This window comes from Stegastes partitus, unplaced genomic scaffold (assembly GCF_000690725.1).
Source record: "Stegastes partitus isolate 25-593 unplaced genomic scaffold, Stegastes_partitus-1.0.2 Scaffold259, whole genome shotgun sequence".
Taxonomy (NCBI): domain Eukaryota; kingdom Metazoa; phylum Chordata; class Actinopteri; family Pomacentridae; genus Stegastes; species Stegastes partitus.
This window is the reverse complement of record NW_007577990.1, coordinates 98,167-122,944: the sequence shown is the minus strand read 5'-3', so window position 1 is coordinate 122,944 and position 24,778 is coordinate 98,167. Positions and strand designations below refer to the sequence as shown.

The 24,778-nt window shown below is 41.2% G+C and overlaps 1 protein-coding gene across 3 annotated transcripts in view; it reads right to left on the bottom strand.

Annotated features, from left to right (window-relative positions):
* scaper (S-phase cyclin A-associated protein in the ER) overlaps positions 1-23,668 on the bottom strand; it is a 60,338-nt gene extending 36,670 nt beyond the window's left edge. Inside the window, exons 1-20 of one of the 3 annotated variants that reach the window (XM_008282119.1) lie at positions 23,396-23,668; positions 19,002-19,119; positions 17,943-18,019; positions 16,226-16,423; positions 13,473-13,573; positions 12,905-13,021; positions 12,170-12,297; positions 11,791-12,074; positions 10,864-11,268; positions 9,458-9,625; positions 9,282-9,348; positions 9,064-9,181; positions 8,599-8,710; positions 8,020-8,160; positions 7,724-7,879; positions 7,485-7,627; positions 6,683-6,764; positions 6,436-6,588; positions 5,204-5,311; positions 341-477 (exon numbers count right to left, since the gene is read on the bottom strand). In XM_008282119.1, the coding sequence (XP_008280341.1) occupies positions 341-477; positions 5,204-5,311; positions 6,436-6,588; positions 6,683-6,764; positions 7,485-7,627; positions 7,724-7,879; positions 8,020-8,160; positions 8,599-8,710; positions 9,064-9,181; positions 9,282-9,348; positions 9,458-9,625; positions 10,864-11,268; positions 11,791-12,074; positions 12,170-12,297; positions 12,905-13,021; positions 13,473-13,573; positions 16,226-16,423; positions 17,943-18,019; positions 19,002-19,119; positions 23,396-23,563 (2,981 nt within the window). In that variant the 5' untranslated portion in view covers positions 23,564-23,668. Of the gene's footprint in view, positions 1-340; positions 478-5,203; positions 5,312-6,435; positions 6,589-6,682; positions 6,765-7,484; positions 7,628-7,723; positions 7,880-8,019; positions 8,161-8,598; positions 8,711-9,063; positions 9,182-9,281; positions 9,349-9,457; positions 9,626-10,863; positions 11,269-11,790; positions 12,075-12,169; positions 12,298-12,904; positions 13,022-13,472; positions 13,574-16,225; positions 16,424-17,942; positions 18,020-19,001; positions 19,120-22,244; positions 22,422-23,395 lie in introns of those variants that run through there. The other 2 variants (XM_008282120.1, XM_008282121.1) reach the window with 2 other exon arrangements.
* Positions 23,669-24,778: the final 1,110 nt, after the last annotated feature.

Here is a 24,778-nt window from a genome sequence, read left to right as displayed (position 1 = left end):
AGAAGAAGAGAAATAGGCATGGCTCATTCATACTTTAACATACATCCTGTACGCCGAGGGAAGCTTCAGATTTGGCAATGCCATGGCAGCAATTTGGAGGAAAGCTCTTTACAGGTGAAAGACGGGGACCTACGGATCGATACGCGGCTTTGCTCCCCAATCACAGAAAGTGGTCATAAATTAAGATCATCAGTGTTACCTTGTGGACAGCCAGGATGCACATAACATCTGTTTTCCATCTCCTTGTCACTCATAAAAAAGTCTTGGCACAGTTTTGTCCTCTGTGCTGTGTGAGAGGCTGGTGAGCGAGATGGACAGAAAGAGAAAATGGATGTATTACCTGGAGTTCATCCTGGCACGGAGCTTCTTTGCCTTCTTCCGAGCCTTTTGTCGCTCTTCTCCGTCTTTCATGTTCTCAGAAGAAACGGAGCTGTCCGTCAAAATGTCCACAATGTATTTCTTCAGGGAAAGATGCTCCTAGAACAGAGCAAAAATCAATATATCAGAGACATCGCTGGCAAATTACTGTTGGACTGTCGTAACAACCCCATAAATCAGTGAGGGGGAAGTAAATAAGTATTTTTACTCAGGTTTTACAGTATCTTCACTTAAAAGGAATTCTTACACTTTCGGGAACTTTGTACTTCTAATACATGAAGTTGAATTGTCAAATATGAGACCTTTACATTATTAAACAGCTTAGTGCCGGTTACTCTGCAGACAAAGAGTCTACTTGGACGTATCCTAAAACATTTGATATGGTTATAAATATAATATGATATGTTGCAACAGTTAAAACTATCCAGGATCCAAGGTAGACAATTTAGATTTTCCTAGCCATGTAGGAACATTAAAATACTGTATAGAAATTAACGCAAAACTAACAACAGTATAATGCTTGTAATAGAGTATTTTTGGCTTTTTACATTTGGAATACCCTGTCACCGCTGACCCAAGCAAAGTAAACAGAATTATTATTATAAATGAGTTTATTTAAAAGCGACCATGAACAATATCAAACATAAATGTTGCCATTTGATGTTAGCTTTAAGTTCATTTCCATCTGCAGTCCCTTGGCAGGTCACAATGAAAACATAAATAATATCTATTAAAATACATTTAACAATATTAAAACAGAATAAAAGAGGACGACAAACACAAGACTGCAATGATGTATCCTAGAAAGGTTAACATACAAGTGTCTCCTTCTTCCAGTGAGACATTCAGGATTGATTATAAAGCTGTGTAACATGTATTTTTTGTCACAATTGATTGTTCAACTTCATGTTCAACTGTAAATGTAATCGTTAAATTTAAGAGGCGTTACACACTTAAGGTGTGGTACTAAATATACTGTGTGACACAGCACTACACCTCGAAATAACACCACTTTATCCTGTAATTACCTCCAATACCTGCCCGCCCATGGACATGCTAACGGCCTGGAGGTGTTGCTTCCTGTCTGGCCTTGTCAGATGATTCTGATATTTCCACCAGGAGCAAGGGGAATGTAACCCAATTTGAACAGCATGATGCATGTGCAAGAAACCAATTACCCAATTATGCTGTCATCCAGCACCCCAGAGGATAGGACGGCTTCAGATAAAGGGTTTCCATTCAGCAGTCAAGCTAACCTGTGTGTGGGATGTCTTCCTCTTTGGTCAGTGTTTTCCCTGCACCTGCTGCTTGAATAGGGGTTTTCACTGAGAGGCGTCGTAAAAACAGGTGCCGTTACGTGGACTAACAAAGGCAGTCTACTGATGTAGAACTACTGACTGGATCTAAAGGTGTCTTTACTATCTTGACTTAAAGTAGAAACATTTGGTATAATTTATAAAGATGTATGCCCACTTCTAAAATCCTTATAGGTTTGGTAAAACATGATTCCAATAGAAAGTGATCCATGTAAGCATTTACAGGCAAATGGCACTCTGTCTAGTCCTCGTGTCACTGGGTTGGTAATGCATTATTTGTTGAGATTAGCTAACTAGTGGCAGCACTGACAACTCAACTTTGTACTCTCTCTCCTCCTCACTGGTTCAAATGCACAAGCAACTGGGTTTCTGGGAATCTCTTCAAAATACCTTCCAGCATTTTGTTTGAAATAGGTTTTTCTTGGCCTTGAAACTAGGATGTTTCATGTCCTCTTTAAAGCCCCTGACAATCTATTTTCTAAATGAACTTTATACTACGAGCGATGGGATCCTAAAAAAGCATATCATTTTCTGCCTGAGTTCAAACAGTTATTTTACATGTCAGATTTTTTGCAGTTTTTGATTTGTGTATGCTTTTTCCAACTGTTTCAATGAGTGTGACTGTGAGTAAGAAAAGCTCATATTCCTGCGCACTCAACAAAAAGCTATAATTTTAATTTAAAAATTCTTGTGTGTTTAATATATAGACATTGTTTTTTTCCCAGAATCAAATACTCAATATTGTAGAAAGTTTGTCGTGAGATTTGAAGCAATATTTCTAGGAGCTTTAATGTGGAACAAGTAGTTACCCGAACTTCTGTAGGTCAAGAGAAGAATGATTAAGAAGGATTTTTAGTGGGTAACAAGAGCAAAACACTGGAAAAGGGGATTATGATAGCTTTGGAAATGAAAAGGGCACTGCATGTGAGGGTGTAATGTTTCCTAGGAAGGGTATGTGTGTCTTTATTTGTATGCACGCACCTCTGCCCTCTTCTCACTGATAGTACAGGTCAGTCATGACTCATGACCGTAGCTGTCCCTCGCTTGGGAGACAGCTGTTCAGTAATCTCTCTGAGAGGCTATCCAGTGCACCAGCCACTCACTTAATGGAATTGTTTCAATAACACATCCAAAACATCATCTGTTGCAAAATCACACTGGTTTCATAAAAGGCACCTGAAATATTATAGTAGTATAATGCTGACACACAGGATATAATCCTTTGGCAAATAAATATATCATTACACTTTCAGTTTCTAGAGGGTTAGTCTGCAGACTTTCAGAGAAGCAGACTCGATGACAGACAGGTGTCTACCGCGGAACCATTGTAACAAAGCAGCAAAGACGTTGGCCTACAGGCACTGCTATCTCACAATATCACATATTGCCTTTGGTGGGAGAAATGTGACACCGCTATTAACATCTCTCCCTTTCCCTGACACAAACTGACCTTTCACAGATCTAAGAGGCAGCCTACACAAACACAAATTCTATTGGATACCTCGATCCACCGTTTCTTTTGTCACGTACAAAGACAGGAGTGATAAGCTTCCCTTTGGCATGAAACAAACAGCTGTATTCCATGTTCCCTCCAAACATAGGATACAATACTATGCTGGTTATTGCTACCAGCAATACAGTGGTTTGCAGGGCATTGTTGCACTAAACCACATACAATGACATTTTAGGGGGGAACACAAATACGCAACAAAAATAAAAACAAAAACTCAGCATAGAATTCTATTACAATTCTTTTTATATTTTATTTTGTACTAATTTATTTTTATTTTTATTTAATTTCACTGTATGAATTGTGCTGTAAAAGTAAATTTTGCTCAACTGATTGCTCTTTCAGCAGCAGCTTTGTTGCTATACCAAAACAACAGTCAGATCTTAAAACAGCGCAGTGTGGGAGAGGCTCGCTTCAGCTGGCAGTAGGGATATTTCATCAAGCTTCTCAATTTGTGGCTATCAGTACAGCTTCAACGACAAGCCCTTTAGGAATATTCAGTGCCTCTGAGAGGTCAGCTCTGATACCCTCCGCAGCGTTGGCGATCCCTCTACTGATCGTGCTTGCCAAGCGCTACAGACAAGCGAAGTATAAGAAAAGTCTTTTATAAGAGAAGCCGGGATCTAAAGCAATTAATAAATAAATTCCTTATGTCAGAAGCCATGGGTGTTGGATATTGCCTGCATCCTGTTAAACCAGAACAGACGGTGAGCAAAAAAAAGAGTGAATGCAATCTCAAGCCCTCTGCACATACATCGATCCAGCCCAGTTGGTACTCATCATATTTTCAATTTAATTCACAAGTCTTAAAGAATGAGAGAAAATGACTAAATATGAAGGCTCAGGGCATTTGCAGCCAGCTTCCTCTGAAAAACTATGGAGTGACCTCTGCACAGTGGAACCAACAATCTTCATTTTAATTAAAACTCTTTCATTGCAGGAAGAGTTATGAAGCCACAGTCTGGAAAATAGTTGGCAGTGGCTTGAATGAAATGGTGAACACCAAATTGAGCTTTGATATAAATAACAAGGGGGCACATGAGACTATCCAAACAAAGTCTCCAGACGTGCACCTATTGGACAGCTTGATTAGAAAAAGCAGTAGTGGACATCTAAATCTTATCTATTAGAGATACTACAATGACTAATATCTCAGTCCAGTAATAACATACTTCATACAAATTGAGTAAGTGTGACACTAAGATTAAGCCAGATGCAGGATATTACAAGGATGACTTCAGAGAGAAGGATGTGTTCAGCAAGGACTTAAATGTTGACTGATTAATACTACCAAAATGATGATATGGACGGCAGGAGAGCAGTAAAGCTTGAGTATTATGGTTGCTGCTAAAACTATATCATATGAGAAGAGACACATTGCAAATGTAAATGAAGCAATGTTCATATATGAACTGTTTATGGTGTTATATTGGTGAAGTGCTTCTCTCCACTGCATTGTTTATCATACTGTCAAAGGGAGAAAAAAAATGGCCTGCATTTGGAAAGGAAATGATTTAGAGGGAAGGAAGGCGGAGGTATCAATTATTCTCCACTGAAAAAAGCTTTGAATGAAGGAGCTGCTGGGGCCAAAGGTGCCGCGTATAGCACCAACAGTTGTCAGCCTCACAATGAGCACTGCTGAAAAGCCAATCTCATATTGCAGCCTGAGAGGTTACCTTGCATTAACGAGCTGCCTTCCCATGGAAAAGCGCTACATGACTAAAAAAGCCTGGAGACAGAGGGGTGATGTCAGCTCTCCACTGAAGCGCTGAACCCAAACTGTGTACACTTCAAGGCCCATTTATAATCTCACAAAGCCAGCAAGAAAGCTGTGGTGGTATATGAGGGGATGCATAAACAATAATAATGACCACGTCATAAAATACAACTGCTGTGCCTCTTTGTCTTTGTACATGACACAAGCAGCAGTAGGGCAGTATTCTTTGACAGAATGAGTGGATGTTTGTTCCTGGCAGGGCAGGGTGTGGGTGATACGCACCACTTCCTCATCAGAGAGCTCCCGTCCCTGGATGCTGCTACTGTCTCGCACGGCCTGTTGGTGCCTCTTGCCCTTAGTGTGGCTGAACAGGTGCACCTCTGAGGTGATCTGCAAACACAAACACAGTGGTCAGAGGTCACTGCTGTGGACACAAAGGAGACAGAGGAAGGTAAAGGGTCAACAGGGCTCCATGCTACCCCGGTGAAAGGATGTGCCACATGAACGCACACAATGGGACGTGACCTGGCTCTCTTCTCATGAACCTCAGCTCAAAGCAAAGACTAAAGACAGGTGATGTGATTTACATGTTGTTTTGATAGACTTTTGTATTAAATTTGTATTTCCTCCTTAGTTGAACTTGTAGCACAATTTAACACAGTGACTCTTAAATGATTTTAATGCTTAACAAAGAAAAGTTCAAGATTTAAAAAAAGAACAAGCTCAAAGTGCCATAAAAATGGTTTAAGTGTGCTTAATTTGCCAAATGCATGTTAGAGACAACACCATACAGGTCTTAATAAATGTAATGCTGGTGCATAGAGACAGGTGTATAGCAGGCAATGTTTTTGTCCCATTTCTGGAAACAGGCCCATTTGGCATGGCTCGTGTTTAATGTCATTAAATAAAGTGCTTGCTGCTGACCCATCCATGATCTCTGGTGTCAGATGTCGGCCAAGGTCATCTAACATTTTAACAAGATTCGCTCTTTCACCGTCGACCCCTCCTCTCTGTCCGATGCTGGCTTCGAGACTCAAGGTGTCCCACCCTTGTTGTCTTGGTAGCTACTTAATCAGAGACAAATGTGTCTGCTTGTGGATTTGTTGCCTGACGCTTAAAAAAGCATAATCACGTCCAGTCATAAATCTCTGTTTGAGAGTCGACGTTTAATCACCGCAGTTAAATCTTCATTTAAATGTAACCTCTTCCAAAAATCCTCTGAATCACCTTCATTGTAGCTTTTTTTTGTGAATATACAGAAAACCACAATAACACAGAGCTCAGGGCATTTGGAGAGGCACATTCAGTAGGTCTCAAGATAAAGTAGAAATAATAAATGTAGAGCTGGAGAACAATTCTAACCTATCTGAAATTAACAAAGCGAATAAATGTTAACATCACATGTCTCTACAATAATAGAAATTCCACAAGGTGACACTGTTAGAATCATTATATTACAAGTCAGTAATGGACATCAAAAAGGTCAGAGACTACTGGGATGAAACTTTACATACCACAACGCCACACAGTGAGCACTGTTTCTTGCGTTCATATGGTGTCAGTTTGGGGGCGTAGTCTGTGTTAGCATGTCGACCGCTGCTGAGCTCAGCAGCCTTCTCTTTCCTCTGTTCGATTTGCTCCATGTGCCTGCGGCTGCTCTCGTCATGCTGAAGTAGAAACAAGAAACCATGGGTCATATGGGAAACGGGGATTCCTGCGTGATGTCCGTCTAAACAGCAAGATAGCATGGTATAGACTTACCTTCATCTGAATTTTCTTCTGTAGCTCCTCCATGGCCTCCTGTTGAGCAGCACTAAGAGCTGCCAGACGCTCCTCTCGGTCTCTATATATAGAACACACAGCAGTGTAAAAAACTGTGCTGCTAAATGTAAGACTTACTCATCAAAATTACGGCAGAATGCAAATCAGTGCATCTACCTGTGTAGACACAGTGAATTCATGAAGTATTTTCAGTTTTTGCACACCGTGAGTTGGAAAATGAGCTTGTTGTCTATCAGTCTACTGTCAATAACTCATAATGACAAACACAAAACATGTATGTTTAATACATTTACGCAAAATTCTAAAATAAACAACAAAAAAACTTTAATTTACAAAAGCATTCAGACCTTTTGCTGAAACACTCAAAATTGTGCTTAGATGTATCCTGTTGTCTGTAAGTGTGCTTGCAATGTGAACAGAAACTGACATTCACATTGCAAGAAATTGAGTCCATCTATGGCAATTTATTGAACATAGTTTAGAAAGGCATACACCTCTATGCATAAAGCTCCCAAAATTCACTGCACGTCAGGACAAAAAACAAGTATGGCGTCTCTGATAAAAATATAGTGAGGTGCAAATACATTTTTTAAAAAATGTAAAGTTTTGAGTGACAATAAATCTGCATTTTTTAAAAACATGTCATTATGAGTTATTAAGTGACCGCTATTTAAAATTCTATTTACAACACAATTAATTTAGGGTACAACCATTATAGGGGTCTGAATTCTTTGTGAACTCACTGTATATTCCCATAGTGAACTTATTTGGGGTAACAAACCTGGCTCTTTCCCGCGCTGCATCCTCTCTAGCTTTCTCTTTTTCCTGCCTCTGCTGTTCAATACGAGCCTCCTGCTCCTTCCTACGAATCAGCAGCTCCTCCACTCTTGCCTGCCGCTCTGCTTCCAGAACTCGTTTACGTTCCTACAGAAGGAAGAGAGAATAGAGATGCAACTGAATAATTAACAAAAAGTGAAAATGACTAGTCAAAGAAAACTTTTTATTGAATTTTTTTTTCACCTGCACAGCTTCATCTCTGGCCTGCTTCTCCTCCTGTCTCCTCTGTCTCTCTTCTTGCAGTTCGTTGAGGCGTTGTTCATATTCACTTAACTTGGCCAAAGCATCATGCCTCTTATTTTGGGCTTCCAGAGTGTTGATGAAAGCGATTTCATTCACCTGTACAGACGCATCAATTATGCATGAGGATATAAACACTCAGGGTGTATAAAATGAATGACTGTACAACCACTTAATTTGGGTTATTGCTGAACTGTCACATGGACATGGTTCAGGCTTTTCAGGATCCCTTCCATTACCTTGGCCTCTTCTTCTTGGGCCTTCTTCACAATGGCTTGGAGTTGCAGCTCTCTCTTAAACTCTGCATGCAGCAGCTTTTCCTCCATCATCCTCCGACGCTGCTCCAACAACTCCTCTTTCCATTTTCTCACGTCCTTCTCCTGCAGAAAGTGAAGAGTGAGCAGCAGGAGTGGTGAAAATTAAGGAATGTACAGTACATTCTTCAGGACAAAACAGACAATGCAGTCTCGACCTATCGGTTTCTCCCCTCTCTCCAGTGTGTCCATATGGGGATTAATGAGAATATACACCACTTCATGTATTTATGTGGTTAACCTGATTTATTCTAGGACTCACTCATCTTGCCATGGTCTGGAGTACAAAAACAAACTTCATGAAAGGCTGTTGATTTTGGCCAGGGACATCTCTCATGACTGCCTGTGGCCAGCTGGCCTGGATGCGACTGGAAGGGGGTTATAATATTTGGTGATTCTATCGGGCAGTGTGCTGACAGAACCTCTCGTTTTGAGCCAGGCTGAGCTTAGCTCGCATGGAGTTTCTTCAGGGTGCTTTCCATCCAGTCGGCACAGCTTACTCACCCTCTCCAAGAGCTTCTGCAGTTTGAGTGTCTTTTCCTCCCGGAGTTTGTCCCTCAGCTGCTGCGCCTTCAGCTGTTTCTCCTCATGTTTCTTCTTTGACTCTGCAATGGTCCTGTCAAAAAAATGGAAACAAATCATTCATCTCTTTCTCTCTCCTTATCAACAATGTGCAAGGCAGACATAGAATCCAATAGACACGAGGGCCTGTTTATGCATCCTGGGTGGTAACATAAAAAGAAAGAGGGGTCAGACGCACTGAAGTGGGCCTTTGACTCCCAGGATGTTGGGTTAAATCCTTGTCAAAGTAAGGTACAAGGGTTGCAAATGAGTAGAGTAAGGTGCTGCTTTGGAAGGCAAAGCAGACAAACAGGCTGGACAGTGCAGACTCTGTAAATGTGCGTCATGAAATAAACAAAACCAGCAGGGGGAGGAAAAACAAAAAAAGAACAAGAAAACAATTTGTACCTTTTGCGCGATGGTGAGGACAGTTTTTCATGCATATGGATCCCATGTCCAGGAGGCCGAGCAGGTTCTTCTTCTACTATGTCCCCCCATGAGGTACTCTGACGCCATGGTTCCCGAGCTACAGGACAGACGAACAACAAAAATAAAACCGACTTCAGTGTAACATGTGCCCTTAAAAAGAATGAGTATATTTTTCATTCAGATGTAAACTTCTATACCGTCATAATCTGCCAGCATGTCACTCCAATCCATATTGACTCCACAACCGCCATTGCCCATGCTTGCCTGTTGTGAAGATTTGCATTTTTACATCAGTTTACAATAAAGTAAGATACATTTTCAACAAACTTCGTATAGGACATTTACAATTTTAAATAAGCGTGATTAATCTTACAGAGAAGTCACTTTCATTGTCAGTCTCCAGTTCGCTGTTCTCGGCTTGAATCTCTCTAGTCAGCTGCTCCTCCTCAGCGATGGCACTGGCGATCGCCTCTTCGTTGGCCTTCTCCAGTCGGTCTGCCAGCTCCTCTTTCTTGGCCAGGACCTCTGCCATGGACTGGGGCTGAACACATGGCACAGATTCCACCTCAAACACATTTCACACTTCATAAATGTTATGTTGTTCAAACCAACATGCTGGAAATTTCTGTTTTTGTATTGCCATCCGATGCAACTGCCTTGTGATAAATGCTGCCTTTGGAAACGATCACTTCTATGCGCATATTAGACTATCAAAATATGCAATACAGTTCAGTAAAATGCATTCATGTACCTGTGAAGATAGTGCAGGTGTTTAAGATTTCTAATATTAGGAAATATTTTAAACAAAACAAGGAAACCTCTATCTACTTGATTGAAAATAATTTTACGTGAGCACTTTAGCTTCTGTACAGTTGCTCTGATTTGTACATGAGTGCAAGAAGCAAAGACTCAGGGGAATACCATATCAACCCAATCACAGTTTGTACCACACAATCATCACAAGTATCACGAGTGAGGAAGCATCCAAAAGTCATGCAGGGCACATGAACAGTGAGGATGAAGAGATGGTGGAAGGAGGCAACTCTGCTTTTTGAAAACTGGCGGTTTACTCACAAGTTTTAAGTATTTGGGGAATTTTTGTATTTTTCATGACATGACAATAATAAGAGAATGCCGTACAGATTAATCCAGGGCAGAAAGTACTCTAAATCAGCTGCAGAGGTAAGTAAGGAAGAGCCTTCTCTTCTCGAAAGTATTTGTCATCTACATGTGGTATGCGAGTAGGTTGAACAGTTTGGCCTGGACAGTACTAGACTGGTGTAAACAATAAGACCATATATCCTTCACTGCAGATTTGAGTGGATGTTTCGTCCTCCTCACATGACTTCATTCACCACCTGAAACTCTAACATGAGATTTATTTTCATAATTGTATGGGGCTTTGTGTTTAAATACTTCAGAACGCTTTATGGTAGAAACAACCTTCACTAAAGATTTGACACTAGGTTAAATACAAATTGTAAAGTCCTGTTTCTGCAGCATTTTTTGGCACAGAACTGTAAAATTGACCAATATGACTAATCTGAGTTGAGAGATTACTTTTGGGCGACAACCTGAGAGTTCAAAGGCCATCTACTCACAGCTATTCTTAACAGCGAGCGGTGCTATAACAACACTAAAAAGTGCTATGTGGTCCTGCCTGCACATTTGGTCTGGAGGTTTCTTAAGACTGACTTTGTTTAGGCGGTGAAGGACCCCTGGGGATCCTTGCCCTCCCAGCCCTCCCCTCCCTCTGCTCCTCCATCTCTCAGCACTCACAGTAGAAAGCTCTGTGGGGTCCAGCACACTCTCCAGTTTCACCGCTGCCATGGGAGTCTCAGCCTGTCCTGGAGCAGATGTGGCCATGCCCTGTGACGCGCCCCCCTCAGCCCCACTGTCCCCAAAGGCCAACAGTGTACTGAGCCCATCCGTCTGGGGTAGATCTGGGGATGTGGTGAGGGTCAAAGCCGGGACTGGGACTGGGGAAGGGGCAGGGAGTGGTTCTGATAAAGTAATGTCTGGTGGTGGGACTGTGGTTGTGGCTGTGGCTGTGGTTGTGGCTGTGGCTGTGGCTGGATTCTGCTCTGGGGCTTGTGAAGGTGCAAGAGCTGCTATGGGGGGAGGCGCGTCTTCAGAGGGTGCGTCGACACACTGCCCCGAGTCTTGTACACTCTCTGCTGGGGGCTGCACCGACAGTCACACACAAACACACGCAAACTTAATTAAAGACATGCGTATTTCAAGCAGTTCATGAGAGCAATAATTACAAAAAACAAAACAAAAATCAAACCAGTCAATACTCAAGACACAGCTAAAAACACAAATCATGCAGGGAAGCTGGTACTGACATGCCCTAAACATCCAGCTGTAATCAAACTAAGAAGACAGCTTGGAAATACAGATTTGTATTTCTAAATCAACCAATGGTTGTAACACACTCTTACCAAGTGTGTCTTGATGCATTGTCAGAGTATTTATTTCATGACAGTGAAAATGGGTCTTTCTGCCTCTGAAATGTCAGCGTACAATCAATCGCTTCAAAGTTGATATTCTTGTCTGGCTAGTCTGTCAATGAATACCATGGAGCCCAAAACAAAAACAAATGTGGCTGATAAAATGGTCTAATGTTACACTGCTCCCCGTGAATAATTGATATCCGGGGACTGGTCGGGCAGAAAGACGTCACAGGGTACTGAGCTGTACTACCTCCATTATGTGCCCGTTCTCTGGACGCTCAACCTCCTCCAAGGAGTCCGGCTCCACTGGGACTTGCTGTTTAGTGTCCATCTGGGTCACGACCTTGTCCGGAGGACACTCAGGTCGAGGTTGTCGTTCTTCCTTTGGCGGCAGATGTGATTGGTTACTCTTGCCACTGTCCTGTTTTGGGGCGACATGAGCCAAGACAGGGCTGACCTTGGCAATAGCGGCAGAGCGTGGTTTGGCAGTGCGCCCTCGCTGTACGGTCTCCCAGCCTTCCGCATCCTTTTTACCTGGAAACACATGAGGCACTCAGTAAATCTAGGAGAAGATAACACCACATTACTTCTAGTACAATCTGAATGGGCTTTTAAATGCAGATTCTTACCAGGCTTTTCTGCCGGGGAAGTGGTCAGATGGTTAGAGCTTTGGACGGACTGAGTGCACTTCACTCGGTCTGCCCAGCTGGGGCCTGTGTGGGAGAGTCGGGCTCCAGCCAGTGTTGATGGAGGACCGCTGATTAAGACACACACACAGATCATGCATGACAACAAACATGTGCACCTGCAAGCCACATGCAGGTTGAATTTTCAGTTTTATTAAAATCCATCTCTGAGCAGCTCTGAGTGTGTTGCTTCTCTGGAACACTTGAGTGATCTAAAGACAGCGTCTATCTAACCTATTCTTGTAAGCTCCACTCAGAGATAGCATGGAACAGTACTGGACAACAGGCCTTCGTCATGATCAATATCCATTTCCTGCAGCATCAGATTACAGAGCAGTGCACATATTGAACCGATGCTTCAGCAGTCTTTAACTGACACTTTCATCTACACCTTCCACTGATTCTGCGGCCTGAGAGTGAGAGACTCAACAAATTGCATTAAACAAATGCTTCACCATCAGCAATCACTGGCTATCTCGCTAGATATCATAGTCTGCACTTTCTAACCTCTTCAAAAACAGGCATAGTGCATCATTACAAATATTGATTGGTGAATAACAGGATGCCTTATGATACCATGTCAGTCTAGCTTTTACTACCAAATCAAATACCTAATGAAGACAGAACACAATGAACTAAACGGGGGTTTGACTTCAAACAACGAGACACAGAGCTTACCCAAAGTTGAGGGTACGACGTGCACCTGGAGATGGCACCATTCTGTCTGCTGTGGGGCTTGGCATCACATGACGTCCCGGAGACATCTTACGCACCTCCCAGGCTAAAGACGTGGGCCTGAACAAAGGGAAACGGGCATATATTACTAAAACACTAAAACTAATTACAATTCCTAGTTGGCCAAACACACACGCACACAGACTTGACTCACACTTTTGGCAAATCAGTCGGTTGGCTGATTCACTTGTAGCAATGTATGCAATAAATGGAGCATGTAAAAGTTTCAGGTTGTCTTATTGATTAACAGTACACTTTAAATGAACAAATTGGGAGGTGGCACTGGGAATTTTATTTCTTAGTCAATTTACGGCTGCAGTGGTCACTGTGTTAAAGAGAAGCCAATAAACTCATGGATCTCTTTGAAATAAAGCCAAGGCTATTGATTCATTGTGTTTGTGACTCAAAGCCAGGGACCAGACACCGGCACTTCCAGTTTCACCGTAGGGAGCAATTCAAAATGGTGAGTGAACGAGAGACAAAGGAAGACAAGTGAGAAAGAGAGGATCACCTGTTCTGGGCATCTGTTTTCTCCAACTTCTCCTGAAGCTGGATCCAGTCTATGAGAGCTTTGAAATCCCGTACGTAGTTGTCCAGCATCATCAGCACTTCCTAAAGATAGAAGTCACAAAAAGATTGAGATTATTTCCCAACTGATATAAACACAACTATTAAGAGTTGAAGAATTTACAAACCATTAGGAAGTTTAAATGAAATAATTTGCATGCGTCACTCAGTGTCAGAACAAGTAAACTATGTTTCATATGAAAGAAAAGACCACGACAATTTCCATTACCGTGCCAGAAAATTAAAGAAACACTTCAACAGTCAAACCACAAAGCAAAAGAGGTAGTGTATTAACTGTGACTGTTTAAAGTAAAAGGTTTACTTAATATATCCATCATCAATTAATCTATAAGTCATTTTGTAAGCAAAGACAACACATCCACTTGTTCCACCTGCTACATATATGCTAGTATAGTGAATATCTTCAAGTTATTGACTGGGACTAAATGAAGATATTTCAATCTGTCATCTTGGTTTTTGTAAAATTATGTTTTTTCCCCTCCCTCTCTTTTCTGATTCTTCACAGACAATTGACAAAAATGCGCTGATAATTCAGTGATACAGATAATAAATTATTTAAGGCCTGTGTAGCCCCAGTGTTTTCCACTTAAGGACTGTTTCTGGTAAATATTTCAGGAATCAGATAGAAAAAAAAACCCATATGTTTCCCACCAACATCTCAAAATTAGTTTGATCAATTGTAACTGAAAATACAAAAGAGATTTTACAAAGATCAAGAATTTTACTGAAAACCAGGAGCTGATGTGCACATTCTTAAAAAGTGTAAAGAGAAACGCTTGACTGAATGCTGTGAGGAAGAATAAAAGGGGCTAATTCATTACAACAAATGCCTATTATCTGGACTGAGTCACAGTTGGTTGTCCAGAGGTGGACGGCTGTGTGGAGCTTTTTTCCCCCAGAGCTCTAATGAAACAGACACAACTGATTGATGGAGAGCGTGAAGGGAGTGGTAATTGAGAGTAAAGCTTCACAGTGCTTTTAGGTAATAGACAAGTCAGGCCAGTGAAAGATGTGTCCAGCAGCAGGTCTGCTGATTAGGGCTGGTTAACTGCCCGAGTCCACCGCCATGGCCCAGTGTTCATTTGGTAATGAAGGCCGAGATGGAGAGAGGGTTGCTACGCCTCTGACAGATAAACCAACAGTGAGTGAAAGCTCCATAAAGTGACTTTCAGCATGTTAACAGACACACTTACCCAAATATAACCCTGACATAACATCTCAGGAGAAATGACCGATGAATGTTTAACCTCCAAGAGACATTGCCGTAAGCTAAGGTGTGCAGTAAAAGCCTGTGATCCACACACTGAAGCACAAACCAAGGTCAGAGTTATTGACCTCAAGTAAATTATTTACAGTTGTCATTACTTTCTATCCTATTTTAACATTTAAGACCAAAATAGTTTCAGTTCACTTGTAAATTTTCATACGTATTAAAACAACAAATTCTGAACTTGAGCTCCCCCTCAAGCAAACAGGAATGTTGAGTATCTCTCTTGCCTCCTCTGGGTGATACGAGTAATAAATCCAAAAACGGGATGAAGAAACTGTTGATGGGAAGTAATTATGCCTGGGGCCTGCAGGTTAAGGAGGTGTAGGCATTATTAATAAGCATATATGAATCACTCTGCTGTGTGAAAAATTTCCCTTTGAGCAGGAAAACATATTATATTAGGTCAGCACTAAGGTTCTCATTCAAAATTACATGAAGAATTACAGTAATGTAGCCCTGGCAGAGAATTAGGCATCACTTCCTGATGATGATTATGTTCATAAGTTTTTAGGTGGAAAATGGTGGGCTGTTTGTGTGAGAGCACACAATGCAGACTGCCCACAGCCACACTGGGGGATTGCGGTTGGGGCTATCAGAGCACTCTGCTTCCCCTCCAGATGACTCCATCATCTATCAGTGTCCATTAAGCCCGAGCTGGGTGGGAAGGGGGATTATGAACAGCACCCAGCTTCATGGCCATTAGACAGCATTAGAGTGTAGAGAGATACAGTATTATGAGAGAGAGGGGGGGAAAGAAACACCTAGCAGCCTGTTGTCTGACACAAGACAACTGACAACATGGTTATTACACCACAGGGAGCTGCGCTGTGGCAGTGACAGCAAGCCGACCACACCACAGGGAACTGGGCTACGGTACTGACCGCAGACCATGGCCAGAACCATGCTCAGCATAATGCAGCATGGCAGAGGAATCAATAAAAGACCAGGATGCCCTGCAGCAATGTTGCAGTGCCATGCCAAATCTGTACGAAACTGAAACCCACACTTCCACAAAACAAAACAAACAAAAAAAACATGCCAAAGATGTTGTTAATTTTGTTTGCAAGAAGTAGACAAAGACTGAGGTGAGACGCCAAATAGTTTTTAACGACTTTTGTTGACAGTCATTCATCAATATTCATTCCAGTAAGCCCTGAGAGAGGGAGAGCCCTGTGATAATTACAGCATCAACAAGCCTTCAGAAAGCCCCTCTGACATAAAGCAGAAATCAGTGTGTGAGCTGTGAGGAAAAATTTTTATTAGGCTCTCCTTGTCTCCCTCTAGTGTTCATAAATCATATGACCTTTCAGTCTACCCTGAGAGATTTGCACTATTCAGAACATGAACCCAAAGATCCAGCAGCTAGAACTAGCATTTCTAACCGTGGCATTGTTGAGCAGACTAACCTTGCATTCTAAGACGCTCTGATCAGATTCACAAGTGACGTAAATCTCGTCCACCGCCCGGCGCAGGTTGTCAAACAGGAAGGCCCAGTAACGAGCTCGCAGGTCCACCTTGCGGGGCTGCCTGGCTTTGGTGGGGCTCTTCTCTGGCCCCTTGTCCAACAAGGCTCCGGCTGTTCCTTTACTTTCCACACCAGCATTCTGTAGAGACAGAGAAAGGACCAAACATTATGGTAACAATGCCAAACTTATCAAAGCTTCATGTAACTCTTTAATTCTTTATATACAGCTATTATAGCCATTTTTTTTTCCATTTTCTGGGATACGAGGTGCAGCTATCATATATGTTATACTACCCATAATGCATATAAGTCTACTATGACAGATAACTGCATGATTATTTTGAGGACCTTGTAACCATTAGTACTCAGCTTTTTTTTTTTTTTTTTTAATCAGATTACGAATTATTAAATGTATGTGCATTATTATCTATATTATTTAAAAAAAGAAAAAAGTAAGGTCCAATGATGAAAACTATGGTGCAAATAACAATCAAAACAATTGCATCTATTTTTTCTTTTTTTTTTTTTACACAGTAAACATCTGACATGAAACACACATATTTAGTACATATAGACACGAGCGAAAAGTAGTAACAGATGACTAGTCAGCTGATATTGTGCAAAGATATTTGAAACACTGGATGAACCGTCCAAAAACAGGTCAGAAAAGCCCAGTGCTTGATTAATGCACCACTTTTAAAACAACATAGAATCTATGAATTTGAAGTTACGGTTTCAAACCTCTCAGTGAATCCATTTTTGTTTAGTGTTGAAAATCTAAAAGCTACTGCAATTGTAATCACAACCTAAAATTGCGATGAGAATTAACTTAGTCCATCCTCTAATAAGTTTTTAATGTTCTGTAGTCATTGTAAAATATAACTGCATGGCAAATATCAAAGGTTGAATAAATGTATGTATGAAGACATTGAAATAACAGCAGCCGACTGACTTTGACACACATGATTTCAAATACTTACTTGCTCCAAAGTCTTGAGTCAGAGCTAAAAGTTTTTATTTATATTGATCTGGCATTAATAAAAATGTTAGTGGAGGGATTTAGATTTCGGAAACAGTAGTGTGAGCTAATGGCTTTACAAAAGGAAACACATTGGAGTTGTTGGAATTGCAAAAACACTCCGCGAGAGTGTTGCTTCTTGTACATCACAAGCCAGCAAAGCTTCATATCGGCCTGTCATCGAGTTACATAATGGAATTAACATTTGTTAGTAACAGATGACTGTGAGTGGGAAGCCTTTACTTGAATGCTTTGTACACCAGTCTTTGTAAGGAAGAGTTTAAATTCAATTACTCACACACAAACAGTGTGCCTAAATAATTTGTCCCATTCACACACTATACAGTTCAGTTGCAGTTTAAAGCTTTTACTGTAGAACCCTGTAAGAGAAGTGGTTTGAAATAAGGGGCCAGAAATGAACTATTTGGGCACTTTACACAAAACTGCTGACGAGCATAGTTTCATTTTTTCCCCCCCTTTTTTATATTGAACTTTCCTGGACGGACTTACATAATATAAAACCTGAGAGTTACATGACCATCACAGACACACTAGCAGGAAGAGAAGTGTGAGCCAGAAAGAAAGAAGTGAAATAGGTTGGTGAGCAGTGCCCTCTAGTGGGAGAAAATGATATTCTAACCTGTTTTTTATTCCTTTGTTGTCCAGAATTGATCCTCTGAGACCTGGAATTGCCACTGGAGTTGCCTTTGGACTTTGCTATGTAGAGAAGAAGAAAAGAGGCTTATATTTACTTACTGATTAAATAAAACAATCAAAGCCTCAACTAAGATGAGTCAACAATCAATGATTGATCTGAATGTCACAAATATACAATAGCAAAGATGGGAATAAAAACATAACCATTTAAACGTAAATGACTGATTATTCAGCTGTGAAAGATGCATCTTGTAAAAAGAATAAAATGTATGAGACCTTATGCTGCAATACTGCAAAGCAGCTTAATTCATCCTTAAACTCAAGAGCAGAAAAGAAGCCTTGAATAAATAACTGGACTGACCCACAAAGAAGGAGGAGAGCCAGAGTGAGAAAGCAAGAGAGGCAGTGGTGGGAGTTTCTCAGTAGGCTGGTGTAAAGACAGCCTGCTTTAAAATAAAACCTAGATACACTGGAGGGGCAGCTCCATTTCATACACTTTCCTTTTTTTTGTCAAGCAGAAAGTTACCATCTTATCAGAGCTCTCCATTTAGAGGAAGCAGGATTTTAAAATATACATCACAAACAGGGGCTGTAAAAACTACTGGAAACTTATTACATATCATCCTATTGACCATACAAAGAAAACCATTGTACAGCATCGCACAGTGATCTCTACAAGCGAAAACTTTACATCTGACATGTCCTATGTCAGAAGACCAGTGGTCAGGTTTGAACTCCAGTCTGCTTAAAAGATTCTGAGCACTTCAATGTCATTTATCAGCTGAGCCTTCAGATGAAAAATGATCATTGGGCTCCAGCTGATATTGTATTACAGTTACCAGCATTTTTGATGAGTAAGATCACAGCCTCTGAATGACATTGCCATAGGCCGTCACTGTGATGCTCCAAATAAATAACTAAACATCTTTCACTGGCCCTCAGATACTGCTATCACATTTAAATTAAACATAGGCAGCAACCCCTGCAGCATAATAAGAATATTAGCATGAATAGCAAGTTTGTTTTGCATGCAGCTACTAACCTTCCTCCTCTTTGTTCTCTAGAGGTACACTCCAGGCAATGAGGTTTCGAGCAGCACGGCCCTCTTCAGCGACTATCTTTCGCACTTTGTCATGGCTGTTGGAACGCTGGAAAGAGGCCTGCGAGAGAGGTGGAAGATTTAACACATCAAATTTAGTCGGATTTTCTTTTCGGCTTTGTCCTAGAGCTAATGGAAGACAGTGTAAAGTATTAAACTGACAAATAATGTAGTTGTGATTCATAAGAGGACCTCCAATATGATATAACAATGTCTCTCAGAGACAAAGCTAGTATCATATTAGGCAATTCTGAGAATCTGAGAAAGGGTTTTCCTGGAATTTTTAGGCCCCTGAAAGAAGTTTCAGCAGCACCAAAATGATAAGCACTGAAGCATAATAGACATTTTTGTTAGTCAAATGGTCAGAAATAACAGAAACCCAGACCCATTGCCTTTACTGTAGGCAGACCAATCATTCTTATTGTCATACACAGTCACCTCAGCCTATCTAACTAGTGTTGAGAACCCATCATCAGGCCAGTTCTAAGCAAGATAAGGCCCTTATTGTGGTATAAGCACAAGGTGCCTTGACATTTACAAAACAATCCAATTATTAGTGGAATAACAGACACAAAGCTGAAAGGCTTTTTGTTTTCACTAAGTTCATCACTTTCCAGGTTATGAATCCCTGGAACGTCTTATGGAGCTTGTTCTATCATAACATATAATAAAAGAAAGCAGGCTACTGAATAAATAATCATCCAAAGTGTGCTTGTTGTCAGTTTCAAGTTTAACAAGTGCTATCCATGTAGCCAGAGCTAACTGTAGCTTATACCCATGTTTCGTGTCCCAATGTCGTCAAAAAGAAATGACAAAACAGGAAAATACAGAACATGACGACTGCATTCTATTTTGAGTGAATTACTGCAGTTAACATTTACTGGCTCCAGAGATGGAAATATTCCCTGACAAATACTCTATTAACTCTTGTATGAGTAATGTTTACAAAAAACGGTGCCCCAAAAAGGTTTTAATTACTTTGCATGTTTTCCAAAAATCAAACTGTATACTTATGACCCATTTTTAAAGGCCTCTCGTCTTCAGTAGGAACAAATGGGACAATATTCTGGACAACAACAAAAACACTGACTGTTGCCAGCCTTATTTTTTTTTAACCCATATAGTTTTATGAGTGTGTTTTCCAGTAACGCAGCCTGAAGCATGAGTCCTGTTGCTATGGCTACCTTCATTTTAATAGACTTTGCTCACTGATTTTGTACAGTAGTTAAAATAAAATACAGTGCACAGCAGTAAAGTGTGCTTTCATAGCTCTGAAACAATGGCAAAAAACAAGGAAATCTGTATGCTATATCATTCAGTGCATTATGTTGTTTTCTTTTTTTAAAGTGCATGTAGTTCATTTAAGACTTGCATGTAAAACAGACTACATGCAAATCTATTTAATGTTTGTAGTAAAAGGAGGATGCACCAAATATATGCAAAACAAGTTGAACAGAAAGTTCAAAATGAATAAACACTCGGTTCACTGACTATATTCAACCCATAATCCTTCATCTGAAAGAGCACATTGCAACACACACTAGGAATGGGACGATAACTAAATTATTGTCCCATTCCTAGTGTGTGTTTGTGAGCCTGATTTGACGCCACAACTCTGCTGTTCCAAGTGTATGCAAGCGGTCCGCTGGCACACACTGTGACAAGAGACAGCTAGAGGCAGAAACTCGAAACCCACTCCGTGCCCAGCATGCATCATGGTTGACCTACACATTGAATATGCATCAGTGAACTTGACTAAGACCTCGGGTGATGTAGATACTGCGAACCAAAATACATGCTGCGAGATGTCATCCGTTGCCCCGTTCACATATGGGACATGAAGATGCCCTGTGATGAAACAACGCATCAGCATCTTTCTGCTTCACCATCTCACACCTCATGTATTATTGCATCAAGACAATCTGCTAAACAACAAGAAATAACAGCTCTATTTTACACTGCAGTGAACAAAGGTAGTCTCTTTTGTATGATTTGCCTTTTTAATCTCCTTAATAACTAAATATTCCAACTTCTGGCAATCTGGTTACAAAGTAAACAAAAGCAAAGCCTAATCATTCGGGATCTTCCACTGACTTTGTTCTACCTCTCAGCAGAACAGCCTGTACCACTGCTGCACTCTCCATAAATGATTTAATCTAATGTTGACTAAAATCTAGACCAATCTTGGCTGTTTTGGACAGCTATAAAATGTAGCTTTAGACTTAAAATACATTGCTACTCAAAAACCAACCTAAAAATTGAGAGCCAGTTCTCCTCCTAATAGAAAATGAGTCATGGAACAAACCGTTCCTCTCTTTTCCTGGCTCTCACTAGCACCACTATATTGACAAGAAGAAAGCGAGAGCAAAATGATTCTTCTGCCACCCTTGCAACTGAAAAGATGAGAGATGTAATGTTTTTTTTTTTTCAGCATGAGCAAACAATCATAGTTAGTTAGGCACAGCTTTATTAAAAAAATAAATAGTATTTTTATTTGAAGGCTAATAGAATAATGTGAACATTACTAATTAGGCATTACACATGCAGAAACATCATGCGTGTATTAGTCCGCTACTATTTAATGTCCCTCAGGGAGATACCCAGCTGACCTACTTTTGGTGAGCAAAATTCTTTACATGTCAAGTGGTCCGGGCTTTATTCTGCCAGCAGAAAAGACTACAGAGAGATAAAAAGAACATCAAGCAACGCAGGCCGGCCGGAATGAGCAAGAACCACGGAGGTAAGTCAGCATCAATGCACCATAACCTTAAGCAAATGTTTACACTGTATTTCCTATGTTTGGCCGCCACTGGATGACAAGACAAGTGTTTCGAGAATACCTTACCGACTCACAACTGATGGCTATCTGTGTGAAGCAGCCTGAGGCAAAAAAGGCTTACAGCAACATTCTCTTGATCCACTTAATCAGCTGCAAACAAGCTGTCTCCTGGGCTGCACTACAGGAGAATACTGTGGAACATAACTTCTGCCTATCTTCTTTTGCCATGTAGTCGTTCCCCATGCACTGGAGAGCACGTTTATTTTCTAGACTGTGCTGAGTAAGAGGCAAGTGTACGGTTTCCCTTTTGGCAAGGTCCACAAACAGATGCAAGTAGCAAAGACAGTGGGGGAGAACTAGCTCATTAAGGAAAGACAGCGTGAACTAGAATATTAGAGGATACATACAGAGTAGAAGTACAGTCTGTAAGCAGGTTCCTCGTCTTTATCCACTCCTGACATACTTAGCAGCCCACTTCAGGCAACCTGTTCCCCCTCACCAGCGTTGCCACTTGTGCAAGGTGACATCGTCATCTGACAGCAGGACCAAAATAGACTCCTACTGTGTAGTCCGCACTGCTATAGCAACTTGCCCAGCTGTGTCAACTCCTCTCCCAGTGCCGACTGAGAGAGACAAGTGCTCAATAGCCCACCAGTCCACCCTTTCACTTTGACTATTCTATCTGTAACTCTGCCTGTAATCTAGCCTGAGCTCTCAGCACTTTGCTGAGTTAGCAGCCACTTCTTAGGCCCGACTCAATGCCTGCTGCTGCCTATCTGCCTGCCACTGCGTGCAGCTCCCTATATTTACAGCTTCTCTTCTTCTCTACTCTCCCTGCTCTGCATCAGAGCCCCCACTCTCTCTCTCCGTTTCTCATCTCTCACTCTCCTTCTGCCACAACACTGCGCAGTCATGTGCACACACCAGGCACTGCCTCTCTGCCCCCCATCCTGCACTGCCAGTGATGGGAGTGTAGCTGCAGGGTCAGAGACAGCGTGCGCTACCACAATGCTATAGCCACACAGAGGGATGCTCTGGATCTGATTGGACTCGGCATTCAGTGATTCATAGGCTGCTGGGAGACGAGGCACAGAAACCCACATGGTTTCACTGAATAGAAATAGTACAGTCTTAGAAAGCGTGCAAGGAGAAGCTGGGGTAAACCAGGACAGCAGGATGCTTTGATGCACACTTGTTCCCAAATCCTCCCATGTTACTACACATAACACCCCATCTCCTGTCACATGTTGGCTTTAATGATGATATGACAATACATATATACATAAAAATCTCATCACTGAATAGCATCTTCTCATAAATCGTACATCTATTGGTTAAAATACATGAGTCCAAGGAGACTCACAAGAACTGACTACACCCCAGGTAAGGTCACCTAAAAAGGCTCCTTTCCGGCAAGAACTGCTAGCTAACCCACCCCCAGACTCAATTATCTATTTATTTAGCTCGGCCTAGCCAAAAATGCATCGCAATTTGTGTACCTGGTTGTATTAACTGCAATATTTCACGCATTAGCACCGAGCTACCGCTCAGCACATACCTTCAAAGCGGTTATGGACGCATTTTTGCTTTTGCCTCCTCCATGCGAGGAGCCTGAGCTGTTGCTACCAGACCTCTCCCTCCCGTCCCCTCCTTGGCTGACTCTCGGGCCGAGACGGTGCTGCCCAGCACCACGCCGTCGTCCATCATGGCGGTTGTCTTTGGACATCGACCCGCCGCTGTATTCAACGCTTAGTCGGTGTGAAATTAAAGTATGCGGACAAAGTTGTCTTGTTGTCAGAGCTGATGGAAAAACATGTCAGATAAATACATGACAGCAAGGACAACCTAACAAAAAGCAGGAAGTCTGTTGAGCACACACGTTTGACCGGCGTCGGGATTGTCCAATGAATTCGCAGGAACGTGGACACAATGTACGCGCCAGCCAATCAAACGCTGGATAATTTAGGTTAAAGGGTGGGACCAAATTCTCTTGGGCGGGCCTAAAAATTGTCTACCATGGCAACGACGAAGATCGGGCGGGACGATGGTGGATGTTAGGTTGATTTAACAGAATCTGTAAAGTTGCCTTCAAACAGCAGGAAGGCGGTAACAAAGAGCAACCTGCATTGGAAATAAAAAACATTTAGACGTGACCATTTTTAAATTGATAAAAGATAGCTACACCAAGCATAAAAACACACTTAAAAAGAGTACAACACATTCTTCCTCATTAGTATGTCATTTTCTTGCTCTATTTGTTATCAATGTCTCTATTTTCCTTCCCTGTATACATAGTCATGTATTTACATTGTATCTGTGCTCAGCATTGCTGTTACTCTAGCTTAGGCTTTTTTTTGTGCTGTAACTACATTAAGAGCCACTGCAAGCTCAGGTCAGATTTCTCTTATGCTTTAAATGGCTTACCCCCAAAATACATTATTAATATGAAACTGTAGCTCTCTGTGATGTCATGGAAATAGTTTGCTTCCTATTCAATAAGTAATATGAAGCTATATAAAAGACACTTGTGGAACATTATACATTAGGATCTAAGGCCTGAGCCAACTATAACTACCCTCATAAGCAGATTTAAACTCCTATTAAATCCATCTTGTCTCTAGATTTGTATATATGTATAAAAAAACTTACCATGTCTCGGTTAAAGGGCTGCAAAATTTTGATTGAGAAAGTTTGTGTAAGACAACAATTTTGCCACAAATTAAAGATTTTCTACAAGGAAAGCCAAGAATCATATGGTATGCTCATATTTATTAGGAGACAAGTAGAAAGTCAACATTTGTTTTTAATTGCCAATGTGAGCACAAGAAGTGCAAAAGAAGCATTAAAAGTGCAGTGCAGTGTAAAAGTGGAGTAAAAGTAGTTTTCGGAACAGTCTGAATGTGCTAAGATGTGTACAATATAAGTAATAACAACAGCATAA